A 27754-nucleotide genomic window follows, 5' to 3' on the forward strand; every position below is an offset into this window, starting at 1 on the left:
TGATAGCAGGTGCCCTATATGGGTTTTTTTAGGGGTAGTTAGATCTTGATTCACAGTCAGGTTTTACCAGTGTAAGTTGTACAGAGTAACTAAGTCCCTAATTTTGTCAGATCACAGATGCTAATCCAATAATACCCTGCTCTCAGAAAATATGCAAATGGTATATTGTATTTTAGTCCAGAAGGGAAGGTTTAGGACAGCCATTTTAGTTGGAGATTTGATTATTAGGCTTATAGATAGCTAGGTGGGTAGTGGACATGAAAGTTGCTTGGTCATGTGCCCATTTGGTGTGAAGGTGGTGGATCTTAACACCTAGATAAGATTTTAGGCAGTGCTGGGGAAGAGCTGGCTGTCTTGGTACATATGTGGGTACCAATGACATGTAAAAATGTGGAAGGGAGGGTCTGGAAGCCAAATTTAGGTTCTTACGTAGAAAGTTGAAATTTAGAACCTTCAGGGTAGCATTTCTGAGTGCTGCCCATTCTATGTGCAGGACCCAAGAAACAGGCAGAGCTCCAGAGTGCAGTGAGGAGGGTTTTAGATTTGTTAGGAACTGGGCAACATTCTGAGGTAGGGGGAACATATTCCAGAAAGATGAGCTCCACCTTAACCAGGGTGGAACCAGGCTGCTGGCATCAACATTTAAAAAGGAGATAGAGCAACTTTTAAACTAGAAACTGGGGGGAAGGCTGTCTGTTGATCAAAAGCGCATAGCTCCGGAACAAAATAAATTTGAAGGATAGGGCATCCTGATAATGAGGTTGCATGAAAGACCATGGCAGACCTGGTGTCTTTATGAAACAAAGAAATTATATCACAATGATAAAACAAGAAACATTATCCATAGGTGAAAAAAAAAAATTTCACAAGCTCACATCAAGTGGGAATACTTGGTGATTACATAACCAAAATATGTAAATCATACTTACTTCAGTATAAAATTATCCACTTGACCAGGATCAAGAAAAAAAGTCCAGAGATTACAACAATGCACTTAGGGCTAGATTTACTAAAGTGTGCTGCTATATTAATGTCTGTTAGTGAGTAAATATGTCCAATCACATAAAATGGGACATGCGGTAGATAACACAGTTTGCACACTTCAGTAAACCTAGCCCTTAGTTTTGTATTTTGAAAACTATGTGCTTTGTTTAGTTGTGATCACCATGTGTGAATTGCCTCATGGAATGTCTCTGGTATAACCTCTTCCATAAAAGCTCAGTAAGATCCTCGTGGCTTTGAAGTGGCAAAAATAGACATAACCTGCTTATAAGAGACTAAATTCACAGACCAGGAACATCAAAAACTTAAGTGTGGTTGGGTTGGGGAGATATATTATTCTTCCTCCTCCTCCTCTCAGAAGACAGCAGGAGTGGTGATTCTTATTAGGGTTCAATTAATATCTAAAAATGAATATGGCAGATTCCTTCTGTTAAAAATTAATCTGAGTGGCTGTGGGTTTCATCTTTTTGTCATCTATGCCCCTAATACACATGAGCATGTGTTCTTTAAGAAAATAGTGCGCTTTGGAATTGATAATAAATCTCTGCCCCATTGCTACTTGTAGGCAATTTTAATCAATTATTAGATGCCAAACTGGATAGGTCTTTTTCCAAACATACTCCTGTGCTCAACAGGTAAAGGGATGCCTTAACTTTGTTCCTCTCTGGGACCAATAGATCTGTGGTGCCTTTTGCATCCAACAGAGACAGATTATACCCATCTCTCTAGGGCACACAACACATTCTCCAGAATAGACTATATCCTAGCCTCACAGGCATTTTTCCATCAATTAGCGGTTTTGAGATAGGGCCCATAGAAGTATCCAATCACAGTTATCTGAGTGGACGTGGAGTTGGTGAATGCGAAAGTGTGGACTAGAGGATGGAGGTTTCCTTCATATCTGCAAAAAGACACTGACTTCCTTAATTATTTAAATCAGAAATGGGCAGATTTCATCACTTTTAATGCACAACATGTGCAAGAGGGCATTCTGTTTTGGGAAACGATGAAGGTAGCCCTTCGTGGTGATATTTTGGCATACACAGTAGGTAGGAATAAGTGTGTCTCACAAGGCATATAGCTGTTAGAGCAAAAATATCAGTTTGCTAAGCAACAATATATTAGGCATCCTATCCAGTCTATTAAAGAAACCATGTTGGCTACTTAAGCAGCTTTAAATTCATGAGCACACTAAAAAAATGTTGTTTTTTAGAAAATATAATTATCACCGATATGGCAACAAATCTGGTAAGCTGTTTGCGCAGGTGACTAAGTTTTGGCAGGGATCTTGCTATGTCTCTCATTTACAGATTGCAGCGGGGGCGTTTTTCACTAAACAACAAGACATGGCAAACTGTTTTTTACATCATTTTACACAGATATGCTACACAGGCAATGGGTGTGGGCCTGCAGTCTCTGATTATTTGGAAGACTTGGGCATGCTCCATAGGTCTTCAAATGCTTTGATGCTTATCTCCCCATTATGTGCCAAACAAATACAGAAAGCCATCTGGGCTAGATGAAATTGTATGACCCCAGGCCCGGATGGATACACTCCATAATTTTACAATATTATGGCCCACCAGTTATGTAGTTCCCTAGAGACTTATTACATGACTGCAATGGACAGGGTTTTTTTCCTTCTCCAGCTATTGAGGCCTTAATTACATTAATTCCCGAGGCTGGGAAATCTGACCTGCTTTCTGAATCATAATGTCCTATTTCCCTTATCAATGTGGATATCACTCAGATTTTAGTGGACAGACTGCTTGCTTGCCCACATTGATAGGGGACTGTCGGGTCCATTTTGTAAAAGGCAGACAGTCAGTATTAAAGGCCATGTCTCACTGCCAACGAGCAATAGTAAAGCTTTGACCAAGTAGACTGGACTTATCTCTTACATGTTCTACAACATGTGGAGATAGAGGGATGGTTCTATCAGGCATTGTATGAGATCTGACAGTAGCCAAGTCTGTAAAAGTCAGGTTCATAATGTAGGGTAGTCTCTACACCCCCGAACACATCATCTATCATTCTTGATCAGGGAATAATAAAGTCTTTCAAGTTCCAGTGCATGCAGGAGCTTTACAGCAAGGCCTTGTGAAGCTTTAGATACTGACAAGGAAATCACCATGCTTGATTACTGGAAGACAGTTACATATGCAATGCAATTGAATATGCTAGCAAAGCCTGGGATGGCATCACACAGGCTACTATAAACAATTGTTGTTTATAGTAGCCTGTGTGATGCCATCCCAGGCTATGCTAACATATTTGTTAGAAATAAATTTGGCCGGTCTGCGTAACAGACTTCGAGGGCTTTGAATATGTAGCAGAAAACATGTATAGAAATGTGGAAGCCATCTTATGCTTTGCATAAAAACTCCTCATAGAAGGCTTTGAGGATATAACACAAGATTCTTATATTTCACCTATATCATAAAGTTCTATGTGGATTACAAGATTTAAAGAAGCCAGGCATCCCCTGGAAAGAACATCATGATCACATAACTAAAATGCAATCAAACATCCAAGTATTTTTTTAAAATAAAATACTTTTAGCATCTTGTGAAATAAATAATTATGAAGCTTTCTAATTTGATATGGAAGTGCATTCAAGACTGCAGATGCTAAATAAGAAAACCCCATTGAAAACATTCTTTCAAAATGAATTCCTCTAGGATCTGGAAAACGTAGTAACGTGAAGGGGCATAATCGAATGGGGTGCCCAAGTTTTCATGAGGACGTCCTCGCAGGACGTCCCCGCGAAGGGGCGGGGAAACCCGAATTATCGAAACAAGATGGGCGGCCATCTTTCATTTCGATAATATGGTTGGGGATGCCCAAATCTCAACATTTAGGTCGACCTTAGAGATGGTTGTCCCTAGAGATGGTCGTCCCCGATTTTCAGTGATAATGGAACAGAGGACGCCCATCTCAGAAACGACCAAATCCAAGCCATTTGGTCATGAGAGGAGCCAGCATTCGTAGTGCACTGGTCCCCCTGACATGCCAGGACACCAACCGGGCACCCTAGGGGGCACTGCAGTGGACTTCAGAAAAAGCTCCCAGGTGCATAGCTCCCTTACCATGTGTGCTGAGCCCCCAAAACCCACTCCCCACAACTGTACACCACTACCATAGCCCTTAGGGATGAAGGGGGGCACCTAGATGTGGGTACAGTGGGTTTGTGGTGGGTTTTGGAGGGCTCACATTTACCACCACAAGTATAACAGGTGGGGGGGGGGGGGGGTGGGCCTGGGTCTGCCTGCCTGAAGTGCACTGCAATACCCACTAAAATTGCTCCAGGGACCTGCATACTGCTGTCATGGAGCTGGGTGTGATATTTGAGGCTGGCATAGAGGCTGGAAAAAAATATTAAAAAACATTTTTTTTTTAGGGTGGGAGGGGGTTAGTGACCACTGGGGGAGTAAGTTATCTGGTCATTTAGAGCACAGTTTTGTGATTTGGTCATAAAAAAAATAAAGGACCAAGTAAAATTGGCCAAGTGTTCGTCAGGGATGCCCTTCTTTTTTCAATTATCATCTGAGGACGCCCATGTGTTAAGCACACCCCAGTCCCACCTTCGCTATGCTTCTGACACGCCCCCGTGAACTGTGGTCGTCCCCATGACGGAAAGCAGTTGAGAACGCCCAAAAGTGGCTTTCGATTATGCCGATTTGGGCGACCCTGGGAAAAGGACGCCCATCTCCCGATTTGTATCGAAAGATGGGCGCCCTTCTCTTTCGAAAATAAGTCTAATAGTTTTCTTTATTATCAAAAAAAGCCGTCTTTACCAGTGGGTTCATCTGCTTGTCCATTGTTAGACTACTTGTCAGAAGAATCCCTAATATATTCAAGCTAGATTCATATTTAAAATCAGGACTACACCATTTTAGTATATTATCATTCCATATATCATAAGTACATAAGTATTGCCATATTGGGACAGACCAAAGGTCCATCAAGCCCAGCATCCTGTTTCCAACAGTGGCCAATCCAGGTCACAAATACCTGGCAATATCCCAAAAAAGGACAAACATGTTATTCTGCTTATCCCAGAAATAAGCAGTAGATTTTCCCCGTCCATTTTAATAATGGTCTATGGACATTTCCTTTAGGAAGCCATCCAAACCTTTTTTAAACCCCGCTAAGCTAACTGCCTTTACCACATTCTCTGGCAACGAATTCCAGAGTTTAATTATATGTTGAGTATAAATTTTCTCCAATTCGTTTTAAATGTACTACTTTGTAGCTTCATTGAATACCCCCTAGTCATAGCAGGACTAAACTAGGTCCTGCAGTGCCTGCTAGAGGCTGTTAATGCTGTGGTACAAAGTTCAAGTTTTAAAACTAGGGGGAAAAGAGTATGGAGATTAGTTGATAAAGTTTGCTGTTTTATATTTTTATTCTGCCTATCACTAACCTACAATTCCTCCTTTAAACCCCAATCTTTAAGTTCCCAAAGCACAAAGCCAAAATAGTGTTCACTTAACAGAGAAATGTCCTCTTCTCTCAGAACTTCTCAGAAAGAAAGTTCAGTGGGACCTTTCCTCTTTATATAGTTTTGAATTTAAGGGGACTTTTTCAAAACAGGCTGTTTCAAGCTAACTCAGGAATCAGGTCGCCCTTAGTAACCTATTATCTTCCTGTCCTATAAATAGAAACTTTGTTTTATCCTTGTAGCCAGCCTGGCAGTATATCTGACCCAGAGATCTCAAAAGAATATTAAACAGCATGGGCGATAAAGGCAATCCTTGTGGGTCCCCACATTGGGGCCTCAATGGTGATGATTTTACACCTTTTACTTGATAAGATCTGCAAGGAAGAAATCCTCTAAACCATTTCAAAACATTTCCATCAATGCCAGATTGACTTAGAATGGACAAAAGAAGCATATGGCCCACTAAATCGAATGCACTAGAGAAATTGAATTGCATTAAGATTGCCTTCTGGCCTTTGCATAACAAAGATCGTCCTTCGGCTATTAAAGAACACAGTACAGTTAACACTTGGTAATAGACTACCGCATGTATCCTATTTATAAAGTGGGTTTTGATAAAATATAATTTTGTGTGTTAATCAGACTGGCATTTTGATCTGAGAGATTTTTTTCTGTCAGTTTTTGATGTATGTTTGTGATTAGAACAGGCTGTCAAATAATCAAGGTTGCCAGATTTAAATAATTTTTCCGACCCAAACCAGCCTCTAAACCCACCCAAAAACCGCACACCCCGCCCCCGCTGTCACCAACCCCGCCCCCGCCGTCATCAGCTCCACCCCTGATGTGAACAGCTGCACCCCACTGTTAACAGCTCCGCCCCTGATGTCAACAGCTCCACCCCTGATGTCAACAGCTCCACCCTCGACGTCATTAACCACGCCCCCCCCGTGGGGCAAAAAACCGCAGCCGGCGAGGAAAAAAACCCCGCCCAATGGAAAAGAAAGCCGCCCAAAAAACCGCGACCCGCAGCGGGCAAAAATTTCCCGCAGCGGGTCGCGGAAAGCCGCCCAATTGGGCGGGAAAACCGCCCATCTGGCATCTTTGCAAATAATGTATTTTCTCTTCTCCATGACATCTGGTTCTATGGAGAAGAGGGAGGAGCTTTTTGAGGAAGGAAAAATGTCAGTGAATGTTTTCCCTGCTCAGGGGGTGGAGTTCTGTGGAAACTTTCAATGAGAGCAGAGCACAGATGACAGAGGTGTGAGAGATTTTAAGAGAGCTGAATTCACATAGCTTGTGTGATAATTTCCTGAGGGAAAGGGAGGGAAATCTTGCCCATTAATACCCTTTTTCCTCAGTTGGAGGTACCAGGTGCCACATATATAAGGGGTTGATGGAGCTGGCCTTGGGGGCTTCTCAGATCAGCCTCCCCCATATCAAAGGATGCTCCTGAGGGGGTGTTGTGGTCCCTTTAAGGAGTTTTACGTTAATTTGCCTATTTCTGCTTTTTAAACTGCATGTAAATTTCTGTCAAAGGGTGTGGCATGAGCAGGGAATGGGCATGGAAGAGTTATCCATGTAGTATGCTGCATTTACTTCATGCTGATTAGATAGCGCACTTTTAATGCAAGACTACTCACCACCCCCTAAATAGGAGGCCATATGTGGTCCTGCATTAACTCTTTGTAGGTACCATGCAGTAATGGAAAAACTTGACCAGCAATAAAATAGTAGGAATACCCCTAAAAGTTGTTGCATTAGACTTGTAGTAAAATCCCGCAAATGCTGCAGGAAGTGGAAATTTTTACTGCGGTTTAGAAAGAGAGCCCTTAATCATTTAAGTGTAGCGAACAGTTCAAGAATATTGTATGACTTATGCTTACATATGTATATAAGAGACCCTCGTAAATCTGATTCTACTATATTGCTAAATGTTATCATTCATGAGTTAGTTGATTGCTCTGTCTGTGTAACATGGTATATTATATTTTTGCAGGTTTTGATTAACCTCCGGAACCCTAATTATGAATGTAGTGATCAGCCAAGCTTCAGAAGCCACCTCGGTTTAATTCAGGTGCCATTGCAAGTTAAAGACATACCTGAATTGGTGAGCGCAATTACTCAAAAAATGTGCTTGTTGTAAAGATTAATGCATGTTTTCAGGTTAATTCAAAATTATGTTGATTAATAATGCTAGTTGAAAATCCTTTAGAACTGATTCATCAGTGTTTAGGCAAGAGTTACACAGGTAAGCTTTCTTCATGCAAACAGGAGCCATCTTTTAAAAGAGGAATAACTTATTCTTAGTTATAGTTATAAAGTAAAAACAAAAAATGTACACATATAAATGTTTATGAAGCTCAGAAATTTAGAGCACTCCCTTTGTGAGTGAGCACAGCAATTCTAGATTTTTGATTCTTCATTCATACCATCTTTTACATTTTTGTGTTCATTACTTTGCTGTTTATTCTCTGTAAGGTGGTGAGACAGAATGTATGTTGAGATACCAGATTCTATTATTATTATTTTAGTGCTTCCCAGACCAGTCCAGAACCTACGGGTTTGTTTGTGCCATCGACCAGTAGGTGAAGATAGAAAACACAGAATTGTGTTATACGCGTAAGGACTGTGTGCAACTTCAGAAAATCAGTGTTTTTCTATCTCTAGCAGGTGGTAGATGGTGTGCTCTGCAGCTCCTGGACTAGCTGGCTGCTGGTAGAGCAGGGTAACAGCGGCATTTCAAGTCACAAATGATGTCTGGGGTATAACTAGGTTCTGTGTCCTTCCCTCTTTTCCATCCCCTCCTTTTCACTGCTTTTTTTTCTCCTGCAATACGCCAGGGCCATAAATTATGTAGACAGGGCCCCCACTCACTGTTTGCATGACATTTTTAGATGACTCAAACCCACATCAAATATTCCAGAATAGGTATCATATACTTAGCTCTTCTTCATCTGCCAGTGATAAATCAGGATTCACAATTCTGGTGCAGCTGCTATGCTATGTGTTGTTGAGAAGAAATAAGTGTAGGAGAGTGAGTCCAGTTTTGAAGTTTTCACTCCAGTCCCTGAAAGCAGTTGATAGGAAGCCCACAGTGTCAGGCGTTTTATTTCATTGGGTACTTGTTTGGTCACATTGAAATTCCGCAGTTGGCTGTACATGTTTGAGAGAGGAATATTACTTAGGTAAAGCTGACATTTCCAACACATTCCGATAAGTACCTTGTTAGCATCATTATTATGAAAATGTTTGAAATTGGAACTTGCTGTTATAAATATTACACAATTTGATTTTGGGCACAGAAATATTTGCACATTCTAAAGGAAGGTGCCTTATTAAAAAGGACCTGATGAAAGATAAAACATTGGTCACCCTTTAAGCCCTTAATGAAGGGTTGCTTGGGTAAATAAATTGTCTGAGGGTTCGTTTTCACTCACAATTATTATTAGTAATATTATTTTTGTTGGCTTTTGTATTGGATCTTTTTGCTGTGTTGACCATTTCCTAACATATAAGGAGTTAATTGTTTTGACTATGCATCAGATGGCAATCGGCACAATTAGGTGATAATCACAGCACCAAACATATAGGCGCAGAAACAACGGGGGCCTTCTGCTCCTGGCCCAGGGAATATTAAGGTAACAGCAGATTACAGGCACCAACTTCAGAATCACGAGGCCTTGCACATGTTTCAGCAAGCTATCCCAAGCTCATTGAGAGCCCCACCTCCCCTACTTCAGTGTGCTTGATGTGTAGGAACAGTCCGTGCCACAGTGACCGCGCTCCTCCTCTCCAACTTATTTCTCATCGAGGCCTTTCAAGGTCTCCTACACCTGCTCAGTATACAACTCAGACTGCTTCAACTCTGGTTTCTCAGGCAGTACTGAACACCTATTGTACATGAGGAAATCAGGGCTATGCTCAAAGAGGAGCTTTCAGAGCTACTGCATTCACAGTCTATACAGGCTTACAGGGTTCTTGCCCCAGCCTCAGCTCAGCCCATTGATACTTCAGAGAGGCTGTCACAGGAGAGGCCCCACACACCAGCTCAGTATCGACTATCCAGGGCAGTATGAACCTGACCGGTGCATGCGTCAACATCGGCAGAAGAACTTTCTCCAGATTCAGAGACTCATCTGCCATGAGGCATCTCAACACAAAGCCGATGCTGTAGTCGACACACACTTCCACATGCTTCCATTTAATAGTATTTTGAAGACTTGGAGACAGATCAGAACCCACGGGACCTCTCAGCTGAAGAGTCCTATGGCATTCCATGTGATCCCTCTCCGCCATCTGATAGGTGTAGCTCTTCTCTAGAAAGTATATCCTTTTCAGGCTTTGTCCATGAGATGGCTCAAGCCATACCTTTCAAACTAGAAACAAAGGAAGAACCTCGTTTAGAAAGTTTTGAGGTTCTGGATTATGACTCTCCTCCTAGAAAAGGAATCACTGTTCCATTTCATACAAATATAAAATATACTGTACTCAAAAACTGGGAGGCTCCACTGACTGTTCAGGTAGCCCAAAGACAATTGATAAAATGTATAGGATACAGAAATCCTTTGGGTTTGAGAAAACATAGTTACCCCATCATTCCATAGTTGTGGCATCTGCTTTAAAGCACACTCACAGTGCAAGATCTCATGCTTCTGCTCTTCCAGAAGAGAAGCTAGAACACTGGACTCTTTGGCAGAAAAACATTTCAGGTTTCAATGCTAACCAATCACATATTGGATTATCACCTTTATTCCACAATTTACTTAGAGTCTCTAATACAGTGTACTTTATCTTTTGCAGAATTCCTTCCCCCTCCCCCCCTGAAAAAGCTGAGCAATTCCATAAGCTTCACAGAAAACTCCTCGACTGTTGTAAATATCTGGCAAGCCAGGCCTTTGATTTCTCTTCACACATTTCTGCCTTATCAGTGGCAGTGTGACTTCTCTCCTGGCTCAGGGTCTCTGACCTTGAATCTGCTCTCCAGGAACATCTAGCAGTTGTCCCTTGTCATGGAGAACTTGTTTGGTGACAAAAGTCGAGGAAGTGGCCATCCTAAAAAAAAAAAAAAACAACAACAAAAACATACAAATACTATAAAGACTCTATCCAGGCCACAAACTTCTGCTATGGACCTGCTCATGTTCAATACATGTATCTACACCAGCGCAGGCCACTTTTCAGTGTACCTTAGTAAAAGGACCCCTTAGCTATCCCATATTTGTTGCCTGGCTTCCTCTCTGCAATGGTATAGAAGGCTAATCTCTTTTTCTTTGTCTTTTCAGCCACTACTTTTGAGATCCAAACCAGCCTTCTTTTCCTCTTACTTTTATTTACTTTCCATACAAAGAGGTTTATCACCCTTGAAATAGCTAGTTTCAGTATTGCCCACTGCTTTCCTGTTCCTTCTAGATGTTCCCATCCACTTAACTCCTTGAGTTGATCCCTCATTTCAACATAGTTAGTTTTTGTTTTTTTTTCTAGTCTGGATCCTTCACTTCTGAATGAACTCTTTCCACACCTGTCTTAATATTGAACCACAATATCTAGATGATTAGGAGATTGTAAACACAGAGCATAGGTCTGTCCCACTATTGAACCACACCATCCGTGATCACTGGATGCCACATAATCATCCACTATTACATCAGAAACACTCTCTCAAAGAGGTAATTTAAAGAGCTTTTCTTGTATTTGCCTACTTCCTAAGGTGGTATTGCTCTTGGATCACATATTTTTGTGGGAATGATCTGTGAGAATTTTCTTTTTAGTATTCTCTTTGTTTCTTACATATTGTTGTTAATTTTCTGAAAAGTATAACTAATTTTCCTTTTCAAAGTTTTTTTTCCTTTAATGTAGCATTTAAAAATTACTAATAAAAAAGTGACTTGTCAGTATTTAATTCAATTTATATTCTCATCTTGAAATTTTACATTTAGACAGCATGCTGAGTTTCTTTAAAATAATTTGTAACATAATATTTTGTTCTGTTTTGATGAAATGGAGATTTATTTATTTTAAGCATCTTCTGGTAGTTTCAAAATGATACAGAAGGGGTAAGGGGGGGGGGGGGGGGGTGTTAACGGTAATGGATTTGATATGCCACCTTTCGGTGGTACAACCAAAGCAGTGTTTGCATATTATACACAAGTTGTTATTGGTAAGATGCATAAATGAAAATCATTGAGTTGATTCTGTTTCTATTATATTTTCAGACAGAATATTTTAAGGAGCTAGGCCTGAATACAGGACAGTTGGGTATTGATGATTCCACACAGGTGCCTCCAGGTGAGTCTATGCTGGCATTGTGAATTAAAAAATTATTATCTAATTAAGCAGTTTCTTTTAGCAAGGTTTTATAATTTTTTAAAATATTTTAACAGTGGTAGACATCTGAATTTAAAGGCCTCCATTCTGCATTTCTGCTGTGAAATTCAGGTTTCAAATCTAGCAACTCTATGCAATGGCTGTATAACGTATACTTGAAGGGGTTGATATTCAAAGTGATTTAACCAGCTTGGAGAGGATCCTGGCTGGTTAAATCACTTGTGTGGGGCTATCACTGATAGCAGCATTCAAATGCTTCACCTGTAATATCTCCCCAGCTATCATCAGCCTATTCTATCATCAAAACAAAGTGCTACTGTGCACCACCATTTTATACTATGTCAGTTCATTCACTTCTTTTATACCTCTTTCTTCAAGACATCTCAGATCTTATCACTGCCTATAACCCTACCACCATGTCTCTTGACCACATAACTGCATGAATTATATTCAATATGGAGCAGAAGAGTAGCCTAGTGGTTAGAGCACTGGGCTGACAACCAGGGAAGCACAGTTCAAATCCTGATGCTGCTCCTTTGTGATCTTGGGCAAGTCACAACCCTTCATTTCTTTAGGTACAAACTTAGATTGTAAGACCTGCAAGGATAGGGAAATACGTGGAGGGGCATAATCGAACGGAAACGCCTATCTCCATGGGCGTTTATCTCCGAGAACGGGTCCGTGAAGGGGCGGGGCGGATCGTATTTTTTAAAAGAAAAAGACGCCCATGTTTTATTCGTCAAGGTGTGAGCTGGGCGTTTTTGCTTTTCAGCGATAATGGAATATGAAATCGCCCAGCTCAAAAACGAATAAATCCAAGGCATTTGTTCATGGGAGGGGCCAGGATTCATAGTGCACTGGTCCCCCTCACATGCCAGGACACCAACCGGGCACCCTAGGGGGCACTTTTACAAAAACCAAATAAAAGGTAAAAGAGCTCCCAGGTGCATAGCACCCTTCCCTTGGGTGTTGAGCCCCCCAAATCCCCCTCAAAACCCACTGCCCACAAGTCTACATCATTACTATAGCCCTAAGAGGTGAAGGGGGGCACCTACATGTGGGTACAGTGGGTTTGGGGGGGTTGGACGACTAGTAGCATTAAGCAGCACAATTGTAACAGGTAGGGGGGATGGGCCTGGGTCCACCTGCCTGACGTCCACTGCACCCCCTAACAACTGCTCCAGGGACCTGCATACTGCTGCTTGGGAGGAGGGTATGACATTTGAGGGTGAAAGTAAAAAGTTGTGAAACATCATTTGTTGTGGTGGGAGGGGGTTAGTGACCACTGGGGGAGTCAGGGGAGGTCATCCCCGACTCCCTCTGGGGGTCATCTGGTCATTTAGGGCACTTTTGGGGGCCTTATTCGTCAAAAAACAGGGTCCAGGAAAAGTGTCCTAAATTCTAGCTCAAAAACTGTTCCATTATCGGCGAAGGGCGCCCATCTCTGTTCGCCCGATAACCACGCCCCAGTTCCGCCTTCGACACGCCTTCGATACGCCCCCGTCAACTTTGTCCGCATCCGCGACGGAGTGCAGTTGAAAGCGTCCAAAGTTCGGCTTTCGATTATACCGCTTTATTTGTTTTTGTGAGAAGAACGCCCATCTCCCGATTTAGGTCGGAACTTGGGCGTTATTCTCGTTCGATTATAAGCTGGATAGTGTACCTGAATGTAACTCACATTGAGCTATTAATGAAAAATGTGTGAACTAAAGCCAAATAAATAAGAATCTGTTCACTGTTAAAGAAGTATAAGGAATAGTCTGGTATTCATGGAGGAAAACGCCTCTAGAAGCACAGCACCATATTCAAAATTAAGGTGAGAGCTAGGGCTTCATCATCATCGGCAGTTAAAAACCTCCATATTTTCTTAATATTTTTTAAAACGTTTTAAGTTTTAAATGTCTTCGGACTGTCATGCATGTCTCAAAAGGAATTTTTACTTAGCTTAGGAAAACCCTCAGCCCGCTTTTCTCTAGACCGTGGTCAACAGGTCCTGTTTCACAATAGCTGCTTCAGGACCAACAGTCCTCTGTTAATCAATTCACTGGTCTTCAATGATAAATCCGTTCATTCTGCCGATGATCGCGTTTCAGTACTATGTAGTGGTCTGAAATCATGTTGTGAAATATGAAGAATGTCAAGTTTGCTCAAGTAGTTACATAATTGAGTATTCACAATCTACTATAATAAATCTGACCCTCAACATTCTGAAGACAACGTTCTGAAGTCACTCAGTCACTCACTGAAGGGTTCATGGGTTCATGGTGGTGAAGCCACAACACTGACCATGTCTCTCTGCCCCGCCCTCGCATGACGGACCAATCAGAAATAACACCCTCAACATTCTGAAACACAAAGGGCCATCACAACACCGTTCCCAGGCAACACTAGGCAACGTAAGACGGACCAATCAGAGGAAACTACGTGACAATAAGGGAGGAGCATTCCCCAGCAGAATGGCTCATTATCTGTGCAGCACGGAGAGCACAGAACCACCGCTGGAACGAGAGAAGAATATTCCTGCTGTGGGTATGTGCAAAAATAGACCGGGGGAGGGGGGGGGGAGAAATTTTTAAATGCCTAATGCCAGTACTGAAGAGTGCCAGAGGGCCTATAGCACAGACTCTATTTGGGATCGCTTGACATGGAGTCAGAGGAGCCGGAAAACAACGTGCCCGTCACCATCTGGGACGTGGGCGAACAGGACAAGCTGCGGCCCAGCTGGAAGGATTACTCGCGACCCAGCCAGCAGCAAACAGCGACCAAGGAAGGGGGAGGAGTACTCCTTCCCTGCCTAGGAATCGCTGGAGACTGGCTGCCAAACTAACGAAACAGCCGCACACCGACGCACCACCTCCATCATTCGAAAGGCATCCACTCTTTCTTCAACAGAAATGCAAACTAATAATACAAAACAAACAAAGAATACATGGTTTCTCAGGCGGCTGCAGGTAACTCCCCACCCCCTTCCTCTTCCCCTTTTGCCGAAGCGGCCAAGGACGTGCTCAACCATCCCCAGCCTCAGGCAAGCAGTCTCTCACCTCGGGGATTCCCTGAGCACCCGGAAAAAGATGGCGCTGATTCCTGCAGCGCATAAATGTTCCAGCATTCCCCTGCAGCCGGCCTGAAATGGACCAAACATACCGGATCACCCCCTGACGGCCCGAGACCGTGCTCTTCTCCCTTCCGCTAACTTAAAACAACTATTCCCGTCCTCAGGCAAGCCGTCACCCACCTCCAGGATGCCCAGAACCCCAGCCCAATGGAAAAAATTGGCGCTGCTTCCAACAGCACATTTCTCTTCCAGCATTCCCCTACAGCAGCCCTGAAACGGCCAAAAAATAACAGACAAAGAACGTGCTCCTCTACCTTCCGCCCATCTAAAACAACACTGCTGCCTCAGCACAACACAAAAAAAAAAAAACATGGAAAAAAAAAAACAACACTCAACAAAGACTGACCCCCCTACAACCACATTTACATTTCACCAACAGAAAGACCCCCCTCCACAAACCTCCTTGACAGACAAAACCACACACACACAATACAACAGAAACACACCCTCAAAGCCACACACCAATCCAACCCACTTTGCCAGCACAGCACATCCCCCAACCCCCAAGCAAAAAACAAAACAAAAAAAGACACACATCAACAACCTGCACACACACCGCACCCTCACACACTCACACACACACACACACACAAAAAACACATGCTAGCGCCCGTTTCATTGGTTTCGGAAACGGGCCTTTTTTACTAGTAGTTTAAGTTTAGCAAGTCATGGTATGCTTGCCACTGGTTTATAATTTTCAGGCTTAGACAAATCAGCTCCCATTGATTTGGGAATAGGAGTCAGCATAATATATGCCAAATCAAGGGGGTAACTCCCAGTACTAAGAATAGAATTAACAAACATTGTCAACCAGACCACTATGTCAGAGGGTGCTGTCTTAAGTAAATAGGAAGGACAAACATCTAAAGTAAGTAGCTTTCTTAGACAACCTTTTGAGGTAGATATAATAGTATTTGTATCAACTTCCAGAAATTCATTCCATAGCATTTCTCCTTTCAAAGAGTTATCTCCTCTCTCCTCCTGTTGCTCCCACCATTGTCAATCCTGTCTGGTTTCAACGAGACTTTGCCTAATAGCTATTTTAGTGCGGAAATAATTTGCCAACTCATCCACCGTAGGTTGTAGTTCTTGTGAAATCATCTGCACCTTGTCAGTTGTTATCAGTGAGTTGATAAATTTTCTGAATCAGCTATCATTTTTCTATAATATTCCCTTTGACACAACAGAATTTTTATATATTTTAATCTCTTCTTTCCACTGTCTATAAATACCAGGATCCTTAGTTTTATTCCAGGATTTCTCTAGCCTCCTACAGCCCCTCTTAAGATATGCCATCTCTGGTGTATACCAGTGACTCCATTTTAAACAATCATCCCTTTTTTTCAGAGGTGCTGATTTGCCTAAAGATATTGCATTATTCCAAACCTGTAGCAGCTGTTCTGGTTATTGTTTCTCTGACTTTAGTTCTCCCCCACTTTCTGCCAAAAAAGTTGTGCATCAGTTTTCCCCCGGCCAAGACATGTATTAATCTTAGACCTGGATTCAAAGCTCTTAAATGGTCTTAGAAAAAAACATTCTAAACAAAATGATCAGTCCAAAGAACTGCACCCCACTTCTGATGTCCTATTAGTGTCTCTGAGTCATTCCTTTTGGTGAAAGTCAAAACCTTAAACATATGACCATCTTTGTGTTGCTTGATCAGTATCAATCCTAAGATCCAATTGCAACAAACAAATCTAAAAACTGCTGTACTGAAACATCACTATAATTTTCCAAGTGGATATTCACATCTCCTAAAATAATTAATTCCTTAAAAACAAGAGTATATTAAGCTATGATTTCAAGTATCCACTCACTAATGCCATTCCAAGATCCGGTTGGCCTATAGATTAAAGTTTTCCCCAGTTTCTCCTTTAAAAAAACAGTAAGCTGGTAAACCATCACTTCTAAACCCATCTCCATAACGTTTCTACCTTTGTAATGATAAAAGAATCTTTATAAATAATAGCCAACCCACCTTCCTGTCTTGTGTAGGATTATGTAATATCTGATATCCTGTAGGACAAAGTTCTAACACTTGGGGAGAATTAGGGTCTGGCAACCAAGTTTCGGTTATAAAAGTCATTAATCAGGTCATGAATTAAAATTGTCTTATTACTGACTGAGCATGCATTTAATACAAGCAGACAATTGACATATAATCCTCCTCAATAGGAACCCTGGAAATAACAGAAGGGTATATTATACACCTACCCTCGTGTCTCAATCTTTTCTTCCTAATATCATAAATATACCACTTCTGGGATCCTGTATACATGATGGCATAGAGTCTACCAAATTACCCACATCTCTGCTTACACTCAGATTACAAACAAATAGAGTATTACTGGTATTGATAAACCTACTAATACCTCCACATTTTCCAACTTCTGATTTTCTACCCATCCCAATCCTAGATAACACATCTATAATTGTAACAGCCAAGACATGAAGCTTTTACAAAAGGGTCTTTTGAATAGTACCTTCACCTCCAATAGCCCTAAAGTTGCCCACTAGGGTGTGTGTCACATACTGGAGATGCTGATGATGTCACAAGGGGGCAGGGCTTCGTGCTACGCTGTCTCTAGTTGAATATGTAATATGGAAACAAATGCTAGACACAAAAATGTAACTATTTATAGTCATGTATAATAACATAATAGAACTTAGAAATTGAATGATTGTACAATTAAGGGTTTAATTTAATTAACGTGATCTTCAAGTCAGTATACATGTCAGGATTCTCTTACCTCTGTACCAAATGGTGGAATTCCCTCCTGAAATTCATCAGATGGGAACCTAATTTGATATTCCGTGAATACTTTAAAAGCCTCTCTGTTTAAGCAATTTCTCAACCATTTCTCATGGATAATCATAATTAATTTAAACACCTAATTAATTTACCGTATTTTTCGGACTATAAGACGCACCGGACCATAAGACGCACCTAGGTTTTAGAGGAGGGAAATAGGAAAATTTTTTTTTCCTTTTTCCCAACTCTAAAACCTAGGTGCTCTGGTGCGTCTTGTCCGAATCCCTCCCTCCCTCCGGCCCTGTCACCACTTCGTCCTACTCACGCGATCTTCCCTGGTGGTCTAGTGACGTCGGGGCAGGAAAGAGCCCCCTCTTTCCTGCCCAGCGCGCTGCTCTCCATCCTCCTGTATGCATTGCTGCCTGACGGTCTCGGCGAGATTCAAAATGGCCGCCGAGAATTGAAGTCTCGGCGGCCATTTTGAATCTCGCCGCGACCGTCGGGCTGCATACAGGAGGATGGAGAGCAGCGCGCTGGGCAGGAAAGAGGAGGCTCTTTCCTGCCCCGACGTCACTAGACCACCAGGGAAGATCGCGTGAGTAGGGAGAAGTCTACCTTCGGACTATAAGACGCACCCCCCATTTTCCTCCCAAATTTTGGGGGAAAAAAGTGCGTCTTATAGTCCGAAAAATACGGTAATCATGCATTTATATGGATAAGCAAATAAAAAAGTGGCACCAAGATCTCTGGTCTCTTTCCTCATAACCAAAAATTGTTTCCTCCTTTCTTGAGTAGATTTAGTCACGTCAGGGTAAATCCAAATATGTTTGCCATAAAATAGTTTTGTGGCATGTCTAAAATATAATCTCAAAATTGCATTTAAATGTTGCTTAAAAACCAGAGAAACCAACAGCGTAACTCTTTCTGATGATTCTGTCAAAGATTCTTCCAAAATAGCAGAAACATTATTCACATCTAGCTGAATACCTGTCCCGTTCACCCTCCAGTTCACCCTGAGATTTCCTTACAAGTATGGGCACATGATAAATTTTATTAATTGGAGGAATAGAATCTGGGGAATATTTCAGAATAGTAGTAAGATAACTTTGAACAAATCAAGAGGTGGTATTCCAGGGGACTTGGGGAAGTTTAGGAACCTTAGGTTCAACCTATGATTACAATTCTCAATTTTTTCCAATTTTGTATGTATCACAAGGTTATCTTTAACAACAGAGCTTTATAAATTGAAGCAGTGTTCTTATTTCACCTTGAATTGTACGTCTAGCCCCATCTTTGGCTGTTTTCAAATCCAAGCTAAAAGCCCACCTCTTTAACGCTGCTTTTGACTCCTAACCACTACTCACTTGGCCTGTATCCTTTTATCCCCACCTCTTTAATTCCCTTACCTCTTAGTTGTTCTGTCTGTTTGTCTGTCCTATTTAGATTGTTAGCACTTTGAGCAGGGACTGTCTTTTCATGTATGGTGTACAGCGCTGCGTATGCCTTGTAGCACTATAGAAGTGATTAGTAGTAGTAGTAGTAATTTGATCAACCTGAGATGAGAACTCAGTTTGAACTTGTTCCACTGTCGTTGTCAAGTTCTCCATCTTCCTCCCCAGAACTTTAACCTTAGTAGTATTTCTAGTCATAGAATCTAATTTTTGCAAGAGTCTCCAGACATTTTCGAGCATTACTTCCAGTCCTTCTAGCTGCACAACACTATCAGCAACACCCTCCACAGCAGAGTTTCCCGCAGTACTTCTGGCATCAGGTTGCTCTGCCCGTTGACCTGATACTGACACAAGCACAGGACATGGAGGCGTTAAGGCTGTTGGGGGCGACAAAGAGATATCCCTCTTTTAATCAGCACTACAAGAGCTTCTACCAGTGAAATATTTTCTATTATGAAAAACAACCATCGTGGAGTTAACATCAAAGGGAGAGGGCTCTCTCAGCCTAAGTAATTGAGGCATGCTTCAGCAAAACAGCAACCTTTCTTTTAACTATTCTCTGTCTCAGCAACCACAACGTCTCACAGAATACATATCCTACCCTTCCTGTAGGCAGTCAGGTTCCTTATTTCTTCCATGCTTGTCAGACCATCACCATGGATTCCTGGTTTATAAGTGTAATCCAAAAGAGTTACTGCCTAAGGCAGCTCAAAAGGCGCCAAGATTGACTTTTGCACTGGATCCACCTCTCCAGCTCTCATATCAGGTCTTGCAAGAAGAAGTTACACTTTTTGCTCCAGTCCAGTTCCATAGAACCTGGCCCTCTACAGGGGAAATTGGGCTTTTTATCCCATATACTTTATAATTCTCAAAAAAATAATAGGGCATATGCCTTATTCTGGACTTCAGGGATCTCAATCTTTTCTTGCTCAAGAAGGAATTCAAAATGAACACTTTGTACTGTTCTAGCATTTCTGAAAAAAGGGCATTGCCTCTGCTCACTGGATTGTAAGGATGCCTACATGCATATCCCAACTGCCAGAGGTATCTTGTATTCCACCTCCAGACCTCAGGCACTTCCATTACAAAGTCCTGACCTCAGCATTCAGGGTTTTTATGAAATGGTTGGTGATAGTAACAGCATATCTCCATCACAAGGTCCTCTTATGCTCCTGTATCTCAACCACTGGCTCCTAGTGGCCTCTTCAAAAGTACGGACTTTAGTTCTAGTAGGCAAGACTAAAATTTGTCCAGGTGCTGGATGTTCTGATCAACTTTCAGAAGTTCTCTTTTTGGCCAATTAATACCATTTCCTTCATAGGTGGAACATTGTACACTGATCAAGCAAGGGTCCTCCTACCGGAGGAGAGAAGCAGGCCTTCATTTCTCATGTTTATGATATACAAAAAGCACCAAAGGTTGCAGCCAGAATTTATCATCTCATGGCTGCAGCTTTCCATGTGGAACCTTTTGCCCATCTAAAGTTGAGGCATCTGCCGTGGACTTAAAATTTCAGTGAAATCAGTAATCTCAGCCTCTCCAACTCCAGCTAATGCCACACTGGTGGACTTCCTCAGAATCAGTATTGATGAGTTCTGACTAGAGATTCATGGACCCTGGACTGGGGAGCTCATGTTGATGATCATCACTCTCAGGGAAGTTGGTCAAATTTTGAGAGGCCATTCCACATCACTCACCTGGAGCTCAGAGCAACCTACCGTTCCCTCAGACCATTCCTTCAGATTCTTCAGGGTTCATTGTTGTTGATATGCACAGACAACTAAGGGGCAATATTTTATGTCAACAAGCAAAGGGGATTGGGCTCTCTGTTCCAATGTCGGGAGACAGCATGAATTTGGGACTTTGATATAGTCAGCTGCATTCAAATTCAAGTTGCTTACATCCCAGGCATGCAAAACCACATAGCAGACAAGCTCAGCAGAGTCCTTCAACCCCACAGGTGGTCTTAGGACACACTGCTTCCCAATTCCATTTTTCAAGAATGAGGAACACTTCAGATTGACCTCTATGCCACCAGCAAGAACTCCAGGCCTCCACTCTACTGCTCTGTTGTGCTGTTCCCTGGACACCTAACCCAGGAGGCATTGCCAGTTCCATGGGCCTTCCTCTATGTGAATCCCCTCCCTTCTGATTCCTCTCATTTTAATGACCCTTTACAAATGGTCCTCATAGTATCCTGCTGACCTCAGCAGAACTGGTTTCCACTTTTTAAAGATCTGCTGTTCTATCTCTATGAAAACTTAATTCCCAACAGCAACTCAGCAAGAGGTGCTTCTTCATCTGGGCTTGGTCTCTGGCCCACATGGCATGGAAATTGAGACGTCTCTGGTCTCTCGCCTGGAAGCACCTCAGCCCATTCAACACATTTTTGTAGCTGCCAGGAGGTCACAACTAGTTGTACTTACTCTTAAAAGTGAAAACAAAAACTCACATGAGAAGGCCTTTCACACTCTGGACTAAGCATACTCTTGCATACTACCTTAAAAGGACTTCGCTGATTAAAAATTCTATGCAGTAGTTTTTTATTTGATCCCAACAGGATTGGTGTACCAGATATGAAAATAACTCTTGTAAACTGGCTTACTTCCTGTATCCTGTTCTGTTGTCAACAAGCGGATCTCTAAAGTGAAGTCTTATCAGATCAGAACTACTTGCAACCACTGTAGCCTTGTTAGTCTGCATCATTTTTTGCCATGATCTTCTCTACACGTTGTTATTTTGCATTGCTGCCTGTATGAAGATTCAGTAGCAGACAGTACCTTTGGTCAGGCTGTTCTGGCCAGTGTGTCTCTTTGAGCTTGCAACTATCGCGTTCTACCAGTATGGGTTGCTCTTGAAATTGCAAAAAGTACTAACAGTTTGAGCAGCCCTAAGTTGGGAGACACCCACTTGCTTGTCTGACTCAGTACTGCTTGTCCCTCAAAACACCCAGGGAAAATCTGCTGCAGTACAAAGAAAAAAAAGCCACAGACAAAATCCCCCTTACAGTGACATACAACCCAGAGCTGGGAAAATTAAGAAAAATCATAAGAGATCTGCAGCCTCTACTCCAGGAGGATGAATTACTGAAAGAGATATTCCCATCCCCACCAGTGCTGGCTTTCCGACAGCCACCCAACTTAAAACACAAGCTAATTAGAAGTAAGCTCCCAACACAGACTCAAAAAGAAAAGAATGGCACACATCCTTGCGATATATCCAGCTTCTAACTATGCCAAAATATCTCACAGGACCCCACGATCATTCACAAAGGAAAAATATTCAACATTAAGGAATCTTTCACATGCTCATCTTCCAATGTGGTATATATCATTCAGTGTAAAAAGTGCGATGAAGGCTGCTACATTGGAGAAACAAGTGAGATGCTAAAGAAGAGATTTAATTTACATAGACATCATATGAAAAATGCCAGTACAAACAAAGGTGTCACGCCTGTGGGACAGCACTTTACAAATCCAGAACACTGTACCAGTGATTTCATGGTAAGGATCCTGAAAAGGAACTTTAAAACAATACAGGAGCGTAAGACCTTTGAAGTCAAAATGATTAAATATTTTGACACCCACCAGACAGGACTTAACAAAGATTTGGATTTCTAGCCCATTACAAAGCATAAAATTGTATTGCTTTGTAAATTGTATTGGTCTCCTGTCTCCCTGACTCTCACCTATCCACCCCCATCCTGTTAGACTGTCACTGAAATGCTTTGATGTTTCACTCATATATACTGTCATCTACCAACATTTGCATATTTCCGATCTGACGAAGGGCAACCTTCGAAAGCTAATCAAGAAATGTATTAAGTTATGTCCAATAAAAAAGGTATCATCTTATTTTCTTTTCCATGTTTTATTTTGTTTTGTTTGTATTGATTACCTTTAAAAGTGGACTAACACGGCTACCACACCTCTCTTGTCAATGGAAAAAGCAGCTGTTTGCAATAGGATTGATCAGACACACAGCCCCTCTCATCTCCCTAAGAGTTGCCAAGTTAGGAGGTGAGGGGCCAAGATGGTGACAGCAGCATAGCGATGGTGCTATTCTGCATTTTCATTATGGTGAAGAAGGATAAATTCCCTCAGAACCTTCATCTAACCTTTTGACTTCTGTCTCAGGACCAATGGATTCCTTTCTGTTCTGTGGGGGACTGCAGCCACCAACATTCGAGGAGTCGCTGGCTGCCCAGATACCATTGCCAGGTGGATTGGCATCGAGCTTCAGCTCTGATATCTCTTGACCCCCATGCCCCTGCCTCAGTCCCTCCTGGATAGGCCGGGTGACCTACCAGTCGGAGTTCAGTGCGCCCTGCAGGAAACTCCGGAAGATCGGGGGAAGATGCCTGGAAGAAGTGCCGAGGCTATGGTCAGGCCTCCAGGTCAACTGCCGAAGGGAATAGGTTTGGCGGGAGCAGCAGCTGAGTTGTTGTGGAGTCCTGGTCTTGCTGCGACGGATTCAGAGAGCAAACTCCAGCTATGCCTTTATTTCAATTTCAGAGGCCCCCAGCTTTTTGTTTAGAAACTTTTTGGACAGCAGTCTCGGATTTGGGTAAGGCACTCTCAGTGTAAATAGCTACTATTAGCTCTAATGTTCAAAATAATGCTAAGAACATTGCGGCTATGAAGATTCATCTTGATAATGTGTCTGAAACAGTGAATGGATACAATGATCAATTTAAAAATATTTAGACATTGTCTTCAATGGTTATTAAAGAGAACACTTCGTTAAACCGTAAGATGAAGAGTTTGGAAAATGTGGCTAGATTTTCTAACCTGCATATGATCAGTTTTCCTAATCTGCTACTTGTTTCTGCAAGAAAGATGTTTCTTAGATATCCTAAGGAAGCATTACAAGTTCCACAGGAGACTATCCCTCTGCTTAGGAGTATTTACTATTTGCTTAGTGTAAAGAAAGCACCCTTGCAAGCTCAGTCTGCTTTAACTCCTCTTCTTGAAGGGAAGGTGGATATTCTTAACGTTCCTGAAATCTTGGAGTCCTCTGATTCAGAAACTGTGACTAAAGCTTCTTTGGTTGTCTCTTTGGCACTAGCATCTGATCAGGAATGGCTTCTGCGACTTTTCTTTCAGGAGAGAAATGTCCCCTTCTTAGGCTTGTAGATCAGAATGTTTCTGGATTTGGCTAAAGAAACCCAGAAAAGGAGGAAGGCTTTTCTTATGATGAGACCTTCAGATAAGGGCTCTATTTTTTGTTAAATACCTATGTAAATGTGTGATTAAGTGGAAGTCAGTGAAATATATGTATATTTTTAACCTTCTTTACTCTCTGGAGTTCAGCTGATCAGAAGCCCCACACTGTTCGAAACAGCACACTAAAATTGGCACTGGAACAGTGTGGGGCATTAACGCCACTATGATCCGAGTTAATAGCATGCAAATTTAGGCACACTATTAGCTCATCATAGGGGTGCGTCTGCAGGAGGATCCTGCACTATCTAACTTATTTCAGGTATACTGCACTATTTCCCATCCCCCAAAACGCTCTTTTTCCTATCAGCCACATGAAGGAATTTCTGGCTGGTCACATGCTCTGATGGGATCTCATGTTGCTAAGGCAACTCATACCTGGTATATCCTGTTACAAAAGTGAGTTAGAGGTGTGGCAAGGACAAACTGCAAGCTTCCAGTACATATGAAAGTCCCAATTACAAGTCTCCAGCCCATATGCAGCACCTATGATTGGTCCAGGGTAGAGGAGAAGTGGATGCTCACAACAGCCTATAAAACCCTTCTGCAGACAAAGTAACTCTGAAAAAAAAAAACAGGCATGTTTGGAGAAAGTGTTTCAGATCTGTCCAATGGCCTATGTTTTTTTCCCAAGGGGGTTTTACTTCCCTCCCTTGATAGAAACTAATTCTCTATAGCTATGAATCTTTCTTTCATTCATTCATTCATTCATTCATTCTCTGCCCTTTCTCTGCTTTCTCTCTGTTCTGTGACCTTTGTATGAGGAACAAACGTTTCTTCCATCTTTATCTAATTAGTCTAATTACTTATAATTACCAGAGGTACTGATGTTAGATTTTGTAAGTTTTATAACTTGAAACTGATGTCTGATGCTGTGCTGGTGGGTGAGTAATTAATTAAAAAGAATTTTAATTCTCTCTCATTCCTATAAATTATTTCTGTTTTATTTTGTGATAGTTCATAAGTGTTGTAGCGGATAGCAAACCAAATTACGCAGCCTAGAACAATGCTTATCCTAAACTGTGCACAAATATAACAAGAGAAAATAGCATTGAGATATTTCCTGCTTTATGTTTGTTATAAAACTGACTAAAGACAAGCATGAGATAGATTCGTGCTAAAATAGGGTAAAGGAGTCTAGACACTGGTGGTCTATATTGCAGATATTATACCAGCCTGATGCACAATCCAGAATAAAAATAAAAAAGTGCATTGATGTCACTGAATGTGAGGACTATATGCTCTGAAAAATTACAATCGAGCAATACATTTCTCAGGTTATTTTCTAATATATAAACGGGATTTCATTGTAATATCATTTACCTACTAACACTATAAGCTGACCACAATCACTGCAGTTTCCTTTCTCATAGAATGTAGCTTCTGCACAGAAGTTTGATTAAAATTCTATATCTTCATCATACCAGACAGAGCCTGGAAATTCTTTAGATTCACTCAAATGGTATCTGAGCAAGAATATATATTTAAATAATTAAAGACTATATTTTACCTCCAAGCAAAATAGCCTCTGCACACATGGACCTCAGCTAATGAAAACTGAAACTAACGCCACAGTGCTTTTACAATGGCTGACTCTGCACCACATTTGGCGCGATAGTTGATGTCAGATCTCCACAGAGAGGCTAATTCCTATTGTCTCAAATTTACATACTTAAACTCCTGCTAAACTTTTGTATCAAAAACATTTATTTGGAGCACTCTATTTACCATATAATCTACTATGCAAGATCATAACTGCATTACTTGTAATCACATTACATACATGCATAAAAAAAGAATACAAAGAGTTCTCTCTCCCCTCCTCCCCCCCCCCCCCCCCCCCCCACTCTTCCCCAGACTACTTTACAATCCCTTGTGTTCTACTGGTATAGTCAGGGTAGGAGTGATCTTCAGTTGCTCTCTCCAAGCTAGATGTACTCTCAGAATGATTGCCATGACCTCTTGCAGTAATCTCACAAGATTACCATTAGAGGTCATGGCAGCCATTTTTGACAGCAGAGCCAGCATGGGCAGGTGTGACTGGGGATCATGCGTACCCTGACTACACCCCTAGTCCACTAGGGGTTGTAAGACAGGCCCAAGGGGAGCACCTGCAGGGTTGAAAGGCAACTCTTGTTCAGAGGGAAGGGGAACGGAGGGAGACAAACAGGACAAAGTACACATTTTCGGCTTCCACTGAAAACACACAGACAGAAAAAAGATTTTGAGCCTGTTATGGCACCAAAACCAAAATTCAGTCGTCCTCTATAGCCCCTCACATGTCAACTCACTCCCCATTGATTCATGCACTCACACTAGTCCCATGCACTTATTCACTCAGACTCCATGCCAGTTATAACCTCCATCCACTTATTCAGGCCATCTAACACTCATCACCCCCATCTTCTCACTGGCTTAGTCACAAATGCAACCAGCCAACCATGTACCCTTTGTGAAACATGCTTTTGCACAATGGCCAGAACATGCATTTTTCAACTTGTTAAAAATTTCTGGTCACTATACATCAAAAATTATCTATTTAGAATCAGGGTGAGATCAGGGGCGTTCCAGAAGTTGGTTTTAGAGTTGTGCATTGACCAGTGAACTTGTTGTATCTGTAAAAATATATACATTTAAGTCAATCACATAACTAGCAGTTATCTATTTAAAGTTATATTTGTATATTTAGTCAGTGGAACACACTCAGAATTATGAACAGTTAACTTATCCTTTTAAAGTTATGTAGCTCCCATTCTGCTGAATATTTTTCTCAGTAAATCCAGTTTGAGTTTTAGTTGCCCCAGAACATACAGGGGTTAATTCTATAAAGAACTGCCTAGTTGTAGGCTGTAGGAAGGCATGTAAATGGAGGCATGCTAGTTATTTAGATTTGTAAATGATCTCTTACAGAATACTAACAAGCAGAAAAGTACCCCGTCATGATTTAATGGTATGTAATTTGCCAGTGGGTGTGCACATGGGCAGAATTTGGTCAGAGTGTAGGCAGGATGCACATCTGCCTGTGCAAATTATAGAATTCTATAATGTATATGTGTTCTAGCACATATCTAGGTGCAGATATTTACACTAGTTGTAGGGCCGGTATAAATGCATGCACCTTAATTGTGCAGGTGTTTTCAGGTTCTTGCCCTAGTATGCTAGAAGAAAAGTCGGTGTAGAAAAAAGGGGCCCACCTGGGGGAGATGGGCCATAGCAGTCACACCCCAAATAGAAGTTTTACAATAATACTTCCTATGGTGAAGGCCTAGACAGCCTTACATATACATTGTTCATCTAGTTTTGTGTTGGTTTTGTCTATGAGGTGTTTCTAATTGTGAAATCTGTAACATATTATTGTATTTAATGTGCATATATTTTATCTGCTCAGATCTGTTGATGGGTAGAATATAATTTAAAAAAATAAATTAAAATAAAAGTTTTATC

General features: G+C 41.6%; 1 protein-coding gene across 2 annotated transcripts in view; it reads left to right on the forward strand.

The window, feature by feature from the left end:
• TBC1D19 (TBC1 domain family member 19) overlaps window positions 1-27754 on the forward strand; it is a 321596-nt gene that overhangs the window by 124868 nt on the left and 168974 nt on the right. For both annotated transcript variants that reach the window (XM_030192613.1, XM_030192614.1), the window contains exons 8-9: window positions 7443-7553; window positions 11659-11731. In XM_030192613.1, coding sequence (XP_030048473.1) covers window positions 7443-7553; window positions 11659-11731 — 184 coding nt within the window. The remainder of the gene's footprint in view (window positions 1-7442; window positions 7554-11658; window positions 11732-27754) is intronic.

Source organism: Microcaecilia unicolor, chromosome 2 (genome assembly GCF_901765095.1).
Source record: "Microcaecilia unicolor chromosome 2, aMicUni1.1, whole genome shotgun sequence".
NCBI classification, from domain to species: Eukaryota; Metazoa; Chordata; class Amphibia; order Gymnophiona; family Siphonopidae; genus Microcaecilia; species Microcaecilia unicolor.